The 19,437-nt window shown below is 44.1% G+C and overlaps 1 protein-coding gene across 3 annotated transcripts in view; it reads right to left on the reverse strand.

The window, feature by feature from the left end:
• The window catches only part of ADCY7 (adenylate cyclase 7), a 120,999-nt gene that overhangs the window by 59,134 nt on the left and 42,428 nt on the right, over positions 1 to 19,437 (reverse strand). For all 3 annotated transcript variants that reach the window (XR_011167288.1, XM_069082524.1, XM_069082525.1), the window contains exons 2-3: positions 3,583 to 4,113; positions 315 to 518 (exon numbers count right to left, since the gene is read on the reverse strand). Coding sequence is in view for 2 of the 3 variants with exons in the window: in XM_069082524.1 (XP_068938625.1) it covers positions 315 to 518; positions 3,583 to 3,753 (375 nt within the window). In the remaining variant the exon portion in view is untranslated. The remainder of the gene's footprint in view (positions 1 to 314; positions 519 to 3,582; positions 4,114 to 19,437) is intronic.

A 19,437-nucleotide genomic window follows, 5' to 3' on the forward strand; every position in this document is an offset into this window, starting at 1 on the left:
CTCAAGGAATAAATCAATTCAGTGTAAGTTAGCAAACTGTAAGTTTTATATATAAATATAAGTAAGCATAACTATAGAATGTCTGAGTTGAAAGGGGTCTTGGAGGTCATCTGCTCCAACCCCCTCGTTTTAGAGAGGGGGGAAAGCAAAAGGTGTACGGAAGGAAGCTAGATTATACAAGGTCCTTCAAGGAATCAGTGGCAGAGCCAGGGACAGAACTCAATATCCTGTTTCCCAGTCTGACAGTCAGTCCCAAGCACCATCCTGCCTCTCTCCATCACAAGGGACCCAGGGCTCTTGGGCCCCACAGTTACCTGCTCCCACATATAGATTTCGCCATCCCTCCAGTCGAAGATTAAGACGAAACCCAGGGTCAAGAAGCAAATCCAGATGATCACAGCAAAGAATTTGAGCCATTTCTGAAAGAGGCACTCGACGTACACCAGCGCATAAATGATTGCAAACAGGATGAGAATCGTGAACGAAGTCACCAGGAAGGGTAGGTGTCCGGAGTGGTTCTGGAGGCCAGCCAAACATAAACTACAGTAAGAGTTCATGTCTCACGAGTGTCTTCTCTCTAGGTCTACCTCCTCCATGAAGCCCTCCAGGGTTAGCCCAGCCCATTAACCTTACTGATGATCTTCCTGACTCCTTCAGCTTACATTGGCTAAATTTCTCCTGGTATGTGTGGGAGGTCTACACTACAAAATAGTAAGTCGCTTCAGGGGGATGGACCATCTTTCCATACATACAAGAAAAGTTAGCAGGTAAAAACGATACTTCATTTCTCAGCCTGTTTCCCTCCTTATCTCTAGAGCCTGTAGAAATTACTACAGGTATTTCTCTTGAGCGATAAGTATGAATACTCCACTTGTAGTCAAATGGAATAGAGAGACCTTGCTCCTCACAACATTATCTGGGATTAGTAGTATGAGATGGCCTAACCAGGGGTGGGGACCTGCAGCCCCAAGGTCACATGTGGTCCTCTAGGTCCTCAAGTGCAGCTCTTTGACGAAATCCAAACTTCATAAAACAAATAAAAGGGTTTGTCAAAGGGCCACACTTAAGGACCTAGAGGGTCACATGTGGCCTTGAGGCTGCAGGTTCCCCACCCCCGGGCCCTAACCCATCTGGAAGGAAGCTTCTTCACATGCCTACCCCATTTTATCACCTTTACTCAACTTGAAGAGACAAGGCAGTGTATTAGAAGGAGCAAGGTTTAAATCATGGGAGGGCTATTCACTGTCTATGTGACAATGGACAAGTCACCTCCCCTTCAGAGCCTCGGTATCTCCTCTGTGAGAACTTCTCACATTGCTATACCACTTAAAAGATTTGCAAACCACTTTTTGCAACTGCCCTGTGAAGTAAGTAGTATATTATTACTCATACTTTTTTACAGATAAAAGAAATCCTCATACTACTGATCTCACAGGGCCACTGTGAAGAAAAAATCTTTGCAGACTGCTCTTCTAAATTCCTTCTAAGGGTCACACGTCTTATTAACATTGGAGAATTTTCTCTGACAAGGCCCAAAGCTTATCTACAGTAAAGGTTGATGTGATTTCCAGAGCTGGACCAGCAGAGATAGTAGCAGTCAACAACTCTCCAGAAACTCTGCAGGGTTCCCTAGTGAGGCCCTGAAGGCCATTCCAGCCTTCTTTGAGGTGGAGGGGAGGGCCCACTTCCAGTCTGGTGATTAATTTGTACCAAATGAAAGGGGCAACTTTCACTCTACCATCTCATCCTGCTAATCCCAGATAACGTTGTGAGGACCAAGTGAAAAAGACACTGGGGGTGGGGAGTATCTCTCAAAAAGAAGCTGTCTTAATCTACATCCTCTCAGATAGTGGCTACAAAGGGGACCAACAGGGACTAAAACCCAGGCTGTCCAGGCAAGGTTTATACTTCCTCCTGTAATAATCACCAGCAAGACTTCCCTTTTGCTGATGGTCTTTCTTCTAAGACACTGTTATCTCTTTGTAGGGCATCTCCCAAAGACCCTCCAGGTACCACTTTCAGATATATGACCTTGGGCAAGTCACTCAAACCCTTGAGGCCTCAGTTTCCTTGTCCATAAAATGGAGGTATTATTAGTTGAACTACAAAAGTCATAGGGATCATTGTGAGGATCAACTCAGATAACTGCTTTATACTCAATGCACAGCACAAGAAAACATGGTTATATGGGCTACAATCTACTGCACTGTTAGAAGTGTGTGCATCAGGGCAGCTAAGTGGTGCAGTGGACAGAACACCTGCCCTGGAGTCAGGAGTACCTGAGTTCAAATCTGACCCCAAACATTTGATAACTACTAGCTATGTGACCCTAGGCAAGTCACTTAACTCTAACTGACTAAAAAAAAAAGTGTGTATGAATGAAATTACAACCAATGAAGTATTATTATGTATTACTGCTGTTTTCACTGACTGAAGTGACTCTTCACCCCCAGCCCTAATCAGAATGCTACATGCTGGATAAGATCTGTTAGAAATGCCACCTAACCTCACTTCCCTCTAAGGGTGAGAAGAAGCAAATAATGTATACAGGTGGAAGGTGGGAGGAAAGAGGAAGGGAGAGAAGAATTCCTAGCGTTTATAATTCATAAGTTTATGCATTTATAATTCATAATATAAGATTTTAGAATGTAAGGGGGCTTTAGAGGTTACCTAGCCTACTCTCCTCCCCCAGTTTTACAGAAAAGAAAACTGAGGACCAGATAGTTTAAGTTACTTGCCCAGAGAAGCAGCAAGACTGGGATCTGAACCCAGCTGCCCTCATTCTTCTCACTCTCCACACAAAGCTCTTCCCATTGTAAAGTGAATTTCTCAAAAATCAAAAAGCAAATCAGTGACAGAGTGAGAACCAAAACCTAGTAGTCCTGACTCCCAGGCTTTTCTGCTTTCTCCTTAGCAGAGAGAAGAGCAAACACAAGAGAACGCAGACAAAGCGAAGGAAAGGAGACTGCTCCCACTAAACCAGGACCTCCCAGTCATACAACGCTTTCAAATTTTTCAAAGCTCCTGCATCTATCAACTTATTTGGCCCAAACAAAATTTGTGTGAAATAGGGAAGGAATTCTTATCCTAGGATTATAGATTTAGAGATGGAAGGAAATTTAGAGATCATCTAATGCAACTCTCCTGTCATTTTACAGGGGAGGAAATTGAGGTAAATGTAGTGAAGTGATTTTATCAGGATCACACAGGTGTAAGTGGCAGAATTAGGATTTGAACTCGGGTCTATCCTCTGGCTCCAAACGGGGCCTGGAGTAGGGAAGACCTCAGCTCAAATCCAGCCTCTGATGTTGGGCCAGTCAATTAATTCTTGTCTGTATCAATTCAATTGTAGAATGAAGATAACAATTGCACCTACCTGCCAGGGTACACAAGAGGAGCTTAATAAATGCTTATTCCCTTCTACCTCTTTCTCTTCCTAACAGGGGAGGAAACTGAGGTCCAGAAAAAGGATGTGACCAGCCCATGGCCACAGAGCTAGTTTGCTAGTGGACCCAGGACTAGAACAGAAGACTCCCAAATCCCAGTCAGTCTCTCTCCAGTCACCTTAGCCAATCTACTCACCCCATGGATGAAGGCAAGGGTGATGAGAATGACTGATAAAATGATGGCAACAGAGAGGAAGATGAGCAGGAGAGGGTAGTGTTGACTCATGTGGTGGAACTGCTCATAGCGGGAATCTTTGCTTTTCCACTCCTCATCCTCATTGAGGAAGTACTTCCCCTTGGTAGGCATCCTTTCTTGTCCAGCGTCTGCTTCTTCCACTATCCGAAAGGTGGGTTCCAGGAAGAAAAGAGGAAGCCTGGTACCCCAGGCACATCTGTCAGTCTCCACTTGCCTGCAGCAGTTCTTGGGGACCAAGGGCAAGTAGGCTGGGGGGAAGGGAAGGGTGACTTAAGTCTGGTGCTTATTAGAGCTTGGAGGGAAGGGCTGGGGAGGCATCCACATCTCCAGTGGCTCTATGTACCAACGTAGACCTTGCTCCCTGCTATGGACTAGCATATCTTTAATTGGTCTCAGGTACTTCTAACCATCTCTAACCAGCTCCTGCTGATCCAACTGAAGTTGCAGATGTCCCTTGACAGATGTTAACAACTGTAAAGACACAAGACAAGAAAAAGCTTTAATTAAGCTGAGAGCAGGAAGAGGCTGAGTCTTTCCATACCCCTTCTCAATTCTGAGGTCAGATATAGGATTTAGGCATCTATAGTAATGAAGTCACAGGTTTTGTGTACCCAAAAACCATGCAATACATGAAGGTGTATTCAGAGACGTAGACTACGGGGGTGTCAAACTCAACTAGAAACTCTCCAGGCCACATGATGACTTAGAAAAACCCCAAATTAACATTATCTATGTTGTATTGTATTTTTATTTGTCTTGTTAAAAAATTCATTTTAGTCTGGTTCTCAGCTAGTTTTGTGGTCAGCTTTTGGTCCATGAGTTTGACACCTGCAGGTAGAGGGCCTTAGCTATGAAATCCAACCTCCTTGGACAAACTAGGAAACTGAAGTCTGAAAAAAAGAGAAGTGACTTGCCCAAGGTCACAAAGCAAGCCAGGAACAGAAGCAGGACCAAAACCAGGCTCTTCTAACTACTAGGCCACTGTTCTTTTGACCACATCGAGAGCAACTGTCCTCTCCTCCCCATGGTCACGCCTCACCTTCTAGAAACTGACTAAAGGTGGCCATTGGCCATCACATCCCCAGGTCTGGCTGTGGCACCTTCACTGAGCTCACAGCCAAAACGTCATTTCTTGGTTTTCTCAAACCTACTCATCCTTAAAGGTTCTCCCACTGTAGTCTCCTCTAATTTCATCCACACAAGTAGAATTCTTTCCTAAACTCCCTCAGCCCTCAGTCCATATGCACAGTTTAGTATCAAATTACATATGGTTCTGTCTCTAGGTTTTATATATATATGGTAGGTGAAAGAGAAAGTGACTCAGTAAACAAAAGCCTGAGCTTCGGGGCAGCTAGGTAGGGCACCGGCCCTGGAGTCATGAGGACCTGAGTTCAAATCTGGCCTCAGACCTCATCACTTACTAGCATGTGACCTTGGGCAAGTCACTTAACCCCAATTGCCCTATCTTCCCCTCTCCAAAAAGCAAAAAGAAAAGTTTGAGCTTCCAAGCATATGGATTTATAAAGCAATGAATGCCAATTGCTCAACAAACCAGGACCAGACCTCCTCAGCTTAGGCCTGGACCTCACTGAATATGGGGAGGCAGGCTTTTATATATTAAAACAACCAAATAGCCCAATTTATTAAAAGAAAACAATACAATATCAGGTTATCTGATTTCTAATAGGGTGAAAAATTAGGGACTTTCCAAGTTGGGGCTGGGGGAAGAGTGGACAAGTACAATTCCCTGAAATCAGAAAAGGAGGTGTCCGACCGCCCCCAAGTGTCTGTAAACAATCAAAAGGACATGGAAACCATAATTAATTGATCAGTGTGGGGTCTTACAGATAAAACGGATGGGCTGCTTAAGATGTATAACTGTAACAAAACTCTGCATCAATCTTTGGATCTGGATGGATTTCTGGCCAGAATAACGTAGGTCCTTAGCTAAGGTTCTCTAAGTAGCAGGTAGCTTCCTAGCCATACAAGGCTAGTTTCAAACAATGCAACAAGGTTTTCTCACAACTCCCATAATTGAAACAACTTTTCTCACAAGACAGAAATTGAACTGAGATCCATAATTGAATAGAAAAGGAATTAAACTAGCTCCAGAATTGATTCACAAGATGGAGTCAGTATAGTTCACAAAATCCCCACAATTAACCAATTGCTGTCCTAATCCCCTCAATCCCTTCGATGTTTCTCTTTTCGTTATTGTTCTGCCACATCTAGGCATCTTTTTCTCTCCAATTCAACTGTGAGGTCCTCGAAGACAGAGGCCATCATAGATCAGGCCTGCAATGAACCTCAGAGGCTCCCTAATCCAACACCTTCATTAACCAGACAAGGAAACTAAAGCCCAAGAGGGTAAGCCCATGGTCACAGAGGCAGTCACCAGAAAAGGCTGAGTTTGAATTCAGGTGCTCTTGCTCCAGAGCCAATGCTCTTCTCACTGACTCTAGCACAGAGATAGACTGGTCAAGGGGGTATTACTGATTTGGCTAACTGGTTTACTTTGGGGAACTCCCAAGTCCAACATCTTTTTCATTAGTTCCATTACTATAATGTTGTTACTCTAAAAAGTGGGTATAGTCTAAGACTATTCTTAGAGTGACTTAGACACCTATCATCCTGTCACACTAAGAAGCCAATAGAGGCCAACTTCCATTCACTTGAGGTTGTCCTTACTGAGCACACAGCTGTGCTGGGGCCAAGAAGGGATCCAAGTACGAGAAGCCGCATCTGCTCTCCAGGACTACCTGGCTCACCGTCTTCCTCTCTTCCACAGCCGCTGCCCTCACACTAACAGGACAGGTGTCATTCCCTTTCCCAACACCTCCAAGCCGGGCCTCTTGGGAATTTCCCCTCTTCTGTCCTACTTCACAATTGTGTTTCCCTTTCCTCTTGATCTCCTGCCATCAATACTTTCAAGGAAAACAAAACCAAGCTCCTTTTCTTCCTCTTTCCCTTCTTGCCCTGCTTCCCCTCTGTTTCCTTGAAACTGCCAGATTCAAAACTTGAATGTCATTTTCAACTCCCCAACTCTCACCTTGTATATTCATTTATCTCCAAAGTCTTGACATTTCTACCTCCAAAATATCTTTTTTTCATCTGTCCCTTCTCTCTTCTCATGCAGCCAGCACCCTGTTTCAGACCCTCGTAACTTCTGACAGACCTATAATCTTCTAATACATTGAAAAGAGCACAGATTCTGATATCAGAGACCAAATTCAAATCTTGCCTTTTACAATTTACTGCTACCTGTGTGATCTTGGGCAAATCATTTCACTTCCATGGGCTTCAGCAGCTGTTCTGTCCTTTTTCAGTAGCGTCTGACTCTCTGTGACCCACTTGGGGTTTTCTTGGCGAAGAAAGTGGAGTGGTTTGCCATTTCCTTCTCCAGCTCATTTGACAGATGAGGAAACTGAGGCAAACAGGGTTAAGGGACTTGGCCAGGGTCAAACAGCTAGTGTCTGAGGTGAGAAGATGAGTCTTCCTGACTCCAGGTCAGGCACTCTATCCACTTCACCACCTAGTTGCTCTTTCTTTGGTGGAGCTATGATAACTTCCTGAATGTTCTCCCTTCCTCAAGTACTTCCCCTCTCTAATCCATACTCCACACAGCTGTAAAGTAACTTGCCTAAAAAGCAGATCTGACTAGGTCATTTTCCTGCTATAAATTCCAATGCTCCCTATTGCCTTTAGAACCAAATACAAACTTGCCTACCTTTTAAAGCCCTTCCCACCACACCCTACCTATCCTGCAATCCTCATAGTATACATTCAGACCCTCGAGTCCAGCCACATCGGCCTTCTTCCTATTCTTCACACAGGACACTGTAACTTCATACCGACTGTCTCCCATGCCTGGACTATGGCCCCTCCTCATCTTCACTGCTTAGAATCCCATTTCCTTCACAACTCAGCTCAAATGTCTTCTTCTACATCATGAGTTATTAAGCTGGGATCCACAGCCCTCTTTTTAAAAAAAAATTGGTAACTATTCAATATTTCCTTTGTAATTCTGGGTGTTTTATTTTATGCATTTAAAAACATTCTAAGAAAGGATCCGTAAGGCTTCACCAGTCTGCAAAAGTGATCCGTGACATAAAAACTGATAAGAACACTTATTCTGAATAAAGCCTTTTCTGATCTCCCCATCTGCTAGTGCCCTCTCAAACCTGGAATGAGAAAAACCTGAGTTCAAATCCTTCCTCAAACACTTACTAGCTAAGTCAACCTGGGCAAGTCATTTAATCTGTCTCTCTCAGCTTTTTCTTCTGTAAAATGGGGATAATGGCACCTACCTCCCAGTTAAAATGAGTTAACATACATAAAGTGCTTTGCAAATCTCAGAGCACCATATAAATGCTATTATTTATCCTGTAGATACTTACACATGCACATGTGGATTTCCTATAGAAGGTAAGCTCCCTATGGGCAGGGACTATTTCTTTTTTGTCTTTGTATCCCCAGAATCTAGTAGTGCCAACATATTGTAGGTGATTAATAAATACTTGTCTATTGTTTGGGCGGAAAGGAGCTCATAATTTGGAAGTATTGAGTAACAGTTTTATACATTATAAGAAGATTATTCACTTTGCAATAGAAGTCACCACAGGGTCATTTCAGATACATAATGATAATGATAGAACTCGTATTTAAATAGCATTTTAAGATTTGCAGGGGCAGCTAGGTGGCACAGTGAATAGAGCACCAGCCCTGGAGTCAGGAAGACCTGAGTTCAAATCCAGCCTCAGACACTTAACATTTAACCCCAATTGCCCTGCCTTCCTCCCTGCAAAAACAAACAAAAAAAACCCAGGAACCACATGAACAGAAAATAAAACACTTAAAAAAAAAGATTTGCAAAGAGCTTTTACAAACAGTTCATTTGATCCTCATAGCCCTATGAGAGGCAAGTAAGTGGTGCAGTCTGGAGTACCTAAGTTCAAATCTGACCTTAAAGATACTTAGATATAAGCTAAGTAACTTAACCCAGGCCATATATGCAAAGTCCTACCTCATAATTATTTTCCCCTTTCCTCTCTTGACTTCCTGCCATCAATACTTTAAAGGAAAACAAAACAAAGCCTCAAAAAAAATCATGCTTAGTTAACAGATAGGGAAACTGAGACTCAGTAAAGTTAAATGACTTGGCCAGGGTCACACAGCCACCCTCCAAACCTAATACTCCTGTCCACACTAACTAAATTTAACACAGAATGCACTGAGAAGTACAGCTGTTGTAATGCATGCCTAGAACAGACTAATCACCAAAACAGCTGCTAACCGTAAGAAAATATTAGTTGGGGAAAAAAGTAACTCTCCATAGACATCTCCTCAAAATCTCACCCAGCAAAGCCTAAAACAGAGCTATCTGATGACCTGGGCTAACTGGCTACGCATCTCAAGAATGTGGGTTATCAGGGGGGTGGACAGGTGGCTCATCGAGTAAGAGCACCGGCTCCAGTGTCGGGATGACCTGGGGATCAAATCTGGGCTCCGATACTTAGCACCACACCCAGAAATAACTGGCCGTGTAACCTTGAGCAAGTTACTTAACCCTGATTGCTAAAAAAAAAAAAAAAAAAAGAATGTGGGTCATCCCTGAAAAGATCATTCTCAGCCTCAGCTCTGTGGCTCAGTTCATTCACTGCATACACAGCTATAGTCCTAGAATCTCAGAGCGGAGATGGGGCATCAGAGAGCCCACTGCCACAACATGGCACCTTCCCAGGAATCAGAGCGTTAGAGTCAGAAGCAACCCTAGAGATCATCTGATCCAATCCCATCATTTTACAGAAGAGGAAACTGAGGCCCAGAAAAGTTAAGCAATTTAATTCAAGTCACACATACGAAGTCCTACTTCACAATTGTGTTTCCCTTTCCTCTCGATCTCCTGCCATCAATACTCTCAAGGAAAACAAAACCAAGCTCCTTTTCTTCCTCTTTCCCTTCTTGCCCTGCTTCTCCTCCAACCCCCCAAATAAAATTGCAAATAGGAAAAAAAACCCACAGATTCAAAGGCTCGATATTCATAGTGTTTGCAAGTGCTGCTGGGGCTGGCAGTCCAATCCCTGGTCAAACACTCATCCTTCAGCATTAATGAAAAGGGGTTCCATAGCAACCAGGGTAAGGGGAGAAAAACTGCACCAAGAGATGAGTGACACCGTTCTTCCAAACAACAGGCACTCTCAAAATGAAGTCCAGGAAAGGCTAGCTCAGTAGAAAGCCAGGTCTTCCTCCCAGGCTATGGCACCGCCTGGAGTGTTGGGGGGGCAGAGGGGACAGTGGAAGGTTTGATTAAGATTTGATAACGTGAGCATAGCTTCTTCACTCCTCAATTACAATCTCCACGGTTTCCCTTGGCTCTTCTCCCAGGAATAGTCCCCACCACACCCCTACCCTAAGAGAGCTGGCAGCAAAGTCAGATCAGAAAGTGGAAAACATTTTTATTGCTGAGAAGGGGCATTTAACTACCCTCTAAGTGTATGTGGCTAACAGTGGTGCCACTGTCCAGAAACAATCACGAAAAAACTTCTTAAGACAATCAAATTAGTGCAAGAAGGGACTTTAGAGGTTATCTGGACCAGCCTCCCACCCCACCAAAGAATTCCCCTGATATCATCTGGTCTCAGTCTAAACTCTTCCAGTGACAGGGAGCTCACTGCCAAAGGAGGAAGTCTATATCATAGCTCTGGTTGTTAGAAAATTCTGGTTTAAACTGTAATCTTCCCCACCCCACATACACACCTCTTAGCTCTGTTGTCTACAGTCACACAGAATAAATTCAACTGTTCCTTCCACATGATAGCACCCTTCATATTTGAGGACAGTCATTGTAGTCCCCTTTCCACCCATCCCCAATGTCTTCCTTTCTCCATACTAACCATGACCATGTTCCTTCAATGAAACCTCACTATCCTGGCCCCACTCTCTAGTTGGTCAATGTCCCTCCAAAGCTTAGAGCCCATGGGGTTCATCTGTAAGGCACTTAACTTCTCAGGGAGTTGTCCTATCTATGGCCTCACTGGAGATTCACAACTACTTTGTGAGATAAGGGGTAGTGGTCGAATTTTGGCCAATGGAGAAACTGAGGTACAAAGATTAAGTGGTCACAGAATCATAGTCAGAGTTGGGAGGGAGCTTGGAGATCACTTATTCTACTCCCTCTCATTTTCTTGAGGTCCAGAGAAATATTATGACTTACCAGGGTCTCATAGATAGTGACAGAACTCAGACTAGTACCTGGATCTTTTGACTTAGAGTCTTTAGCCCTCTTTCTACCAGCCTCCTCTGAGCATACTATATACCAGAGCAGATTGCAACACCAGCTCAGAAATTCTCATTTGCTTCTGTGGCAACAAGAGCTGACATTCACATAGCTTTAAGGTTTATGAAAGCATTTGCATTCATTATCTCAGATGAGTCTCCCATCATACAACCTGTATCCTCCCCAGTTTACATGCCAAGAAACTCAGCCTAAATGATGTGACTTACCTGGAGTCATACACCTAGTAAGTGATGGACATGGAATTCAAACCGAAGTCTCCAATGACCTGGAGTCAAGCATTTTTTCCATTATGCTCCATAGTCATACTTGGTCCTTACGGAAATCATCCTATCCAGTTTCTCTGGATAGAGTTGAGACAGCTGGATTTGAAGCAACTACTTCTGGATTCTCAATGAAACCACCCTTTGTAAGCCCTGTACAAGTCAGCAGTCCTTTGACCTGAAAGCTACAACTAAGTTATGCAGCTAAGCTGTAACAAGGCAGAAAACCTATTCCTCCCTAACAACACTCCACTGGTCCTCTCTTTCCCTCCCTTCCTTGCAACAGCTCCCACCTACTCACTATGGAACAAACTACTTCAATTACTCAGTAGGGTTAGAGGGTCCTGTCCCAGGAAGGTCATCAGGGAAACCCCAAAGTGATAGTCTTGCTAGGTTTGCAAACGCTACCATCACATATCATCACAGGACTTTGTAGGGGAGGGTCCTGGACCACAGAAAATAAAACAGATACAGGTAGACAGAAGAAACAGAACCAGGGTCAGGAAGGAGGATGTGGATGTAGTAGGAAAAGTTTCAAGGAGATTTATATGGCAATCTCTGGACAAATGTCAAGATATTTGTCCCACAGAACATCCTCCCATTAGGGTAAGGAACTCAGGGAAGCAAAGTATAATCACCTGTCAGATGTCAGCTGGTAAGGAATCTTTAGTATTTCTCTAGAAAGTGAACATGTTTAACTCCGGGTTGGCTGTCATCTCTGCTCTGCATCTACTGCCCTGCCTGGTTTCAACTCCATGGAACATGATGCTTTTCCCAGGTTAAAGCTCATTACCTCTAATCTCATCACTATGCTGCTAACTCAAGTCTAGACTGATACCACCTCCCTCAGCCTTGTCTCTTCTGATTTGAAGGCTGGAGGGTAGAGTACTAAACTCCTCCCAATGCCTTCCTTTAGAGAGGGCAGAACTGGACTCTTGGCTCAAGCAACAGCAGAGAGCTGCCCTTCTTGGTTTCTACTCCATAAACAAGATACCCCCTTGGTATGTGTATCTCTCTCTATCTCTCTGTGTCTCTCTGTGTCTCTGTCTCTGTCTCTGTCTCTGTCTCTCTCTCTCTCTCTCTCTCTCTCTCTCTCTCTCTCTCTCTCTCTCACACACACACACACACACACACACACACACACTGTAGCCCACACTCTTTCCTGCTTCCTTTTGAATTTTGTTTCCCCTCCTCCCCCATTACACTATAAACTTCTTGAGGACAAGGACCATCTTTCTTTTCATTAATTGTATCCCCAGTGCTTAACACACAGGGCCTGGCACACAGTAAGCCCTTAATAAATGTTTATTGGATTACTGAATTGGCTGAGTGAAGAAATTGGCTGAGTGAAATCCAGCCATTTGATACAAACCATTTTAATCACACACCACCTCATTTCAGTAAAAACACAGCACTTAAAACAAACCTTTCAGGGTTAGCTGTATGCTGTACCAGTTAGGGAGTTCATTGTTAAATCTTCAGGTTGAGCATTTACTACACCTTGAAAAAGGATATCACCACAAATCAGGGCTTGATTTACTGTTCTGTTAACTGTCGAGTCTTAATAAAGTGATGGAGAAAATGTTAATGCAACATAAATTTAGTGTGTTTTGGGTATATTTTGTCCCCAAGTGACCCAGTTATTAAACATTTGCCAGTACACTACTATAATACATATCATCCAGTAAAATGGTAGAGGCAATATCAGACTGAATGACATCTTGGGGAAGGGGGAGGGGAGGGAGGAAGAAAAAATTTGAAACTCAAAATCTTATAAAAGTCAATTTTTTTTTTACCTCTGTGGGAACAAGAGCTGACATTCACATAGCTTTAAGGCTTATGAAAGCATTTGCATTCATTATCTCAGATGAGTCTCCCATCATACAACCTGTATCCTCCCCAGTTTACATGGGAAGAAATTCAGCCTAAATGATGGGACCTACCTGGAGTCATACACCTCGTAAGTGATGGACATGGAATTCATGTAAACAAAAGTACATTTGTCTGCCTCTAGAGAATGAAGGTTGCAGCCCATGGGGGGGGGGGGAGAAGAGAGTAATTAAGGGTGTGATGAGCAAGCAGCCTGAGAGCCAGACAGAACAGCTCTTAATTCTACTTCATATAACAAGCATTCTTGCCATCTACCTAGAGTGTTGAGGGCCTGTTAATGCTGAAAACTTCAAAAAAAATTATTTTTAAAAAGTACCTTCATCGATATATAACAGCTCTGGCTATCTTTAGATGTCTTGGTAGATTAGTAGATTCATAAGAAAAAACAGTGAACAACAAACAACAGCTACCACAAAGAATGGCAGGGGCAGCTAGGAGGCACCGGGGACACAGCACTGGGACCGGAGTCAGGAAGTTCTGCTGCTCTCTAGTCATTTTCAGTCCAGCTCTTCATGGTACCATTTTGGGGGGGTTTTCTTGACAAAGATACTGGAGTGGTTTGCCATTTCCTTCTCCAGACCATTTTACAGATAAGGAAACTGAGGCAAAAAGGATTAAGTAACTTGCCCAGGGTCACATATCTAATAAGTATCTGAGGCCAGATCTGAATTTAGGAAGATGAGTCTCCCTGGTTCCAAGCCCAGTGCTCTATTCACTATGCCACCTAGCTTTTCTAGAGTCAGGAAGACTCGAGTTCAAATCCGGTCTCAGACATTTACTTGCCACAACCTGGGCAAGTCGATTAACCTCTATTTTTGCCTTAATCCACTAGAGAAGGAAATGGCAAAACCCTCCAGTATCTTTGCCAAGAAAACCACATGGAGAATAGTGGCATGCTATAGTCCGTGGGATCACGAAGAACCTGACGTGACTGAACAACAACATAATGGGAATGTCCTTGAGGGCAGGGAATGTTTGATTTTCGTCTTTATGTCCCTGTCACCTAGCATAGTGCCCAGAACATAGCAAGAGTTTAATACCCTTTACTCACAGAGAGGTTTTGTCCTGTCCATTACCCTCAACCTGGTTTAGTGCATCTGCCAAGACAGCTTCCCAAGGGGTGGCCGCTGCACATGCTAGGCTTCTTGGAGCCACAGGTGAGAGCTGGATGACAGGTGGACACCAAAGGTGGATGAGCAGCCCTGAAAATGGCTCAGTAGCTCCAATACAAAAGGTTCTAGTCCTCCCTGGACACCCTATACACCTACTAACTACAATGTAGATTCAAGAAAAAACAAATACAGCAGAGGAATTGTGTAAACTAGAAAGAGTACTGGCTCTGAAGTTGGAGAACCTGTGTTCAGATCTCTCCTCTGATACTACCTGTGTCACCTTGGACAAGTCATTTATAGTCCCCAAGCCTCAGTTTCCTTATCTGTAAAATGAAAGGGTAGAGAACAAATGGAATTTATTGATTAAAGACCACTCAGTGGCCCATAAGTTCTCTTCTGTATCAGAATCTATGACCTCAGGACACAAGCTGTGAAGGTCAAAGCAGGCATCAGATCAGAAAAAGCTTCATGGAGACAGTCACATTTAAGCTGGGCCTTGAAGGATAGGCAGAATTTCAGCTAAACCCAGGAGTTTAAGAAAATTCTGGGAACTGTCTTCTTAATTGTGATGTCTAAGTCAAAGCTGACTGCCTCCATGAAGGTTTCTCTGATCCCTCTCACCCAGTGTGGGCTTCTCCTGTCTAATCTGGATTTGAAATCAGAGGTCATGGGTTTGCAGACATACTCCTCCACACCACCTGTGCGGCCATGGACAAGTAGAATCCCATGATCCCTCTGGATCCTAGTTTCCTCATCTGTGAAATGAACAGGTTAGACTAGATGGCTTCTAGCTCTCAATCTGTGATCTCCTCCAACATGCATTCTGAATCATATCCTGTCCTGCATTGTTTGTTCTCCAAGATCCCCTTACGTATTCATCTTGTCTCCCCAACAAAATTATAATCCCTTTAAGGGCAAGGAGTAGGTCTTCATCTTAGGACCAATATCTAGCCCTGGGCTGGGCACAGAGAAAGCTCTCAGCAACTTGCTGAGCTAAGTTGAATTCAACCTGGCCACTCCCTCCACCAAACAAAGCAGTTTTCTTAGCAAAGAAGCCACCCGGGAATACTTTTTCCCGGGTTCTGAGCCCTGTTTAGATGAAAGAAGCCATGGCAACACAGGCATGTGAGCCTGGTGGACCCTAACTGTAACTGGCTCTTTTAGAGCTTGTTTGGGGAGGAAAAATCAGGTTCCTCTAATTCAAAACCCCAGCAAGCTTTTCCATGGTCATATACACCCTGGAGTTCATCTTTTCAGTGCAGAGAAAAGGGAAATGGGGTCCTTTGCGTGAGAAAAAAACCAAAAGTTCTGGTCACTAGGATACACAGTCTCCCAGCTGGGAAGGGGTCCCACAGCAGTCAGGCTGGCCTGAAAGAAAGGGCAGCTAGCTCTCAATTATCCTGCTTTATTATCTACAGTGCTAAGCTCAGGCTGGATTCCTGGGCCACTGTAAGGTCCAAATGAGACAATGAATAGGAAAGGGCTTCGAAAGAGCACAAGTTATCTGTGTTCAAGGGGGTGGGCAGAGGGCAGAAAAGAAAATATCTGGACCTCTGATTTCATCTGTAAAAAGAACTCCTGGGTAGAAGCTCCCTCCACCACCAGAGATCAGCAACTCAACTCTGTGTGACAGTCTTCAAAGAGCTATTTGGGGCACTGATAGGTTAAGAGATCTGTCCATGGCCCCCTAGCCAGCATGTGTTAGAGACAATACTTGAACCCAGGACTTTCTGACTCTAAGGCCAACCCTGCAGCCACTTGATATCATGCTGTCTCTCACATTAATAAAGCTATTTGTTTTTAAAGGCTTAACCTATCACAGCAGACATAAACTATGAGACCTGGAAAGGATCATAGAGACAACAGAGTTAAGTCTCATTTACAAAGGAGGAAACTGAGACGGGAAGTGACTTTCCCAAAATAACATGAGTCAGTGATAGAAGTTAAAGAGAAATTAGGGGACTGATTTGTGGCAGACATTGAAAGGGAACAACTTACCCATAGCTCCTTTCAGTTCACATTTTCAGTTGAATACCACTTCTTTCAAATCCTTGTCTTCCCTTCTCCTTCTCCCACCCCTTCACCTCCAGACCTGGGCCAGACAGCACAGGAAAAAACCCACTGTGATAGGGATGAATAGGCATGAGAAGCTAAGACCTCTGGGATAGTTTCTATGCTCTGAAACACTGACATTGGGAACCCAACACAAAAGCTTCAGAACCTTAGGGAAGGAGGACAAGGGGAGAATATGGCAGGAGTGTTTTGGTCAGAACAAGGGAACCAACAAGTTGTAAAATGAAAAGAGATTTTAAAGAAAATGTTTTGCCCCAGTTAGCACCTACTTCCAAAAAGGAATTAGAGGATCATATATTGTGGACTGACATGCCCAGGAGGGCTGCTAGCACAGGTTCTTAGATCTGTTTTATTAGGAAAAATAGCTCTTAAAGGGGTCAACAATCTTTTCAAAATTACATTCACTAGTTCAGGGGAAAAGTCAGCACTCTGATCTTCAGAGAAAATACAAGGAGAGAAATAAAGACCAACAGACAGGGCTCTGACTGCCTCAATCAATTATACACTTTATATACATCCCTGGGTCGAGAGAGCAAAGGCTCATCTGAGCAGTTAGGGAGCTCTAAACATACAGTCACTCAGAATCTCAACCAGGAATCACAAGTTCCTTCTCATAAGTGAGCCCCCAAAGCAAAATACCAGCTCAGAGTATATATACACTTCTCAGAACCACAAGGCACCTAGTGACTAAGCTAATTAGAAATTAGCAAAAAGTGTGAAAGTCTTCCTATAAGCAAGCCTCCCCTAAGCAAGCTTTCCTTAATGGGCTCCAGGTGAGGGCTATTAATGGGTGGGGAAGATCTCAAATCCCATCAATATTCCACCGATTTAGAAATAGAAGGGACCTTGGAGGTCATCTATTCTGGCCCCTCCTTTTACAGATGAGATGAATTTACCTGCCCAAAATCAGAATGAGAGTAAATAGCAAAGGCATAATTCAAACCCAGGTCTTCTGTATCTAAAACCAACACCCTTTCCAAAGTACAAGAGACTGGACAATGAGCTGATCTATAGTCATACAGGACCAATTCCAAGAAAGTCAGTAAGTCAAACTTTGGTCACCATCTCAAGCCATGTACCCATGTATCCAATTTCATAGACATAAATTACTCCCAACAGCTTTCCCTCTGGCTTCCTTTTTAATTCTTAAATTTTATCATCTCCACTATCTTTGTGAATTTTATCATTCACTCAAGGATGGACTCTCTGAGATGTTTTCTTCCGTCTGCCTTAGAAAAGCAGCAGGATGTCAGCCTGTGAAAGGTCATTGAGGCAGGGAAATATGACCATTCATGTCTCAGATATACCAGGGGCTGGCAATGGTTCCCAGATCCAAAAGTCCAGCCTTAGTACAACTCCCTGGTACTTACTTTACCCTAGTCCCTTCAAATGAGGTCCAGTGAGAGACAACAGCCTTGTGAATGAAGCACCAGGCCTGGGCTAGGCAAAAGAGAAACTGTTCCCTCTAACCTACCCCACATCCCTTCATTCATGGCACACTGGACCCTTTAGAAGTGCCAGGCTTCCCAGAGGCCAGAGGAATGTGTGTGTTATTTGAATCAGTCAAATTGTATGTGCAGAGGCAAAAGGGGTGGGAGGGTAGAGGAAAGCTTCCCTGGTTATATCTTCTCTGGAGATAAAGGAATAACAAAAGCCTGTGCTCCTGAATACAGCACCCCATGCCTGGTTACCTAGAAACTAAATCTACAATTCTTGGCCTGAGGGGGCAAAACTAGGCAGAATGGATGAAGGTGCAGAGGAGCAGATTTAGACAGGGTTTATGGAGGGAGGGAGGGGGAACTACCCAGAAGCATCCAAAAGTTGTGTCCCAAAGCAGAAGGGTGGTCCCTTGGCAGGTCTGGTGAAGGGGGTCTCACTGGTGTATGGGTTAGGCTCAGTGGTCCCTGGGATCCCTCCTAAGCTCTGAAACAATGATGCTACATGGAAGCAGCATGTGATTCAGTACCAAAGTGAGTGGCCCAGAGCCAGGGTGAGGAACCTGCTGAAGGTTCTCCACCTGGCCCAGAGGACAAGACCTTCAGGACAATGGGAGAGCACAGAATGGGGGGTTGGGCTGGGAGAGCTTCAGGAGCCTGAGAAGGGCCTCAGCTGGAAACAAAGGTCACTTCCACCTGCTAGGCTTCTACTCAGGGTCCATGTAGGCCAGAGCTGATATCTCCTTAGGGGCCGTGGCTCCTCCCAGGCTTGTGAAACAGGAAGATTAGCTGCCCTAAAGAAGTAAGCATGTCCAGCCTGCTTCTTTTGTTTTTTTCTTCATCTCAGTCTATTAAACTTCTGCTTTTTTCAAACGGAAGTAGAAATGTTATGCTCCCTCCCCCCAGGGCTGGAAAACTGAGCACTTCAGTGCAGGCTTCAGGTGGTTCAGTAGAAAGAACACTGGGTTTTGGGGCCCGAGGACCTGGCTTGGAATCTCTCCTCTGCCACTAACCACCTGGACAGCCTTGGGCAAATGACTGAATCTTTTTGTGTTTTGTTTTAGTCCTCTCTTAAACAAGGGAGTGGGACTAGATATCCCCTGAGGTCCCTGCCAGCTGTAAATGTATGATAAAAATACTGGGTGAAGGCAGTGGAAAGGGGCTGGGAAGACTTTGGGGAGAGTAGAACATTCCTCAGTCATAGTCTGTGAGAAAGACAAACCTGGTAATTGGAAGCAAGCTGTCTCCTTGAAAACTGCTCTAAGACGTCACTTCTCTCTGAGCCCCAGTTTCCCCATCTGCAAAATGAAGGTCCTCACGCTGGGACAGAATGGTTAATGCCTCCCTGATAGGGCTACGACTCCACCCTGCAGACTCTCCATTTCATGGGTCTCCTCAATCTTGCTGACCACAGGAGGAAACAGAACTGCTAAAGCAGCAGAGCAGCTTTTGAAAAGTTCTGAATGTCCAAAAGGACATTTACATCTATCCTTGTTTATTCTTAGAAAAAGAAAAGGAAAAAGTTTACAGCCCAAGCAAAGCAGTAACATCTGAGAGGCTGTGCTTCCCAACCTCGGAGAAACAACTATTCCAAGGGCAAACCTCATCTACTCCGACTCCTAGCAATTAGGATCACTTGAAAGCAGGGAAGGCAGCCATTCTAGCATTTCTTCCTTGATGAAGCTTTTTCAATGATTGGGTCCCAGCTAGAAGGCACAGTGCACAGA

This window comes from Petaurus breviceps, unplaced genomic scaffold (assembly GCF_028583685.1).
Source record: "Petaurus breviceps papuanus isolate PSGF00001 unplaced genomic scaffold, PetGlider_PUasm1.0 171, whole genome shotgun sequence".
NCBI classification, from domain to species: domain Eukaryota; kingdom Metazoa; phylum Chordata; class Mammalia; order Diprotodontia; family Petauridae; genus Petaurus; species Petaurus breviceps.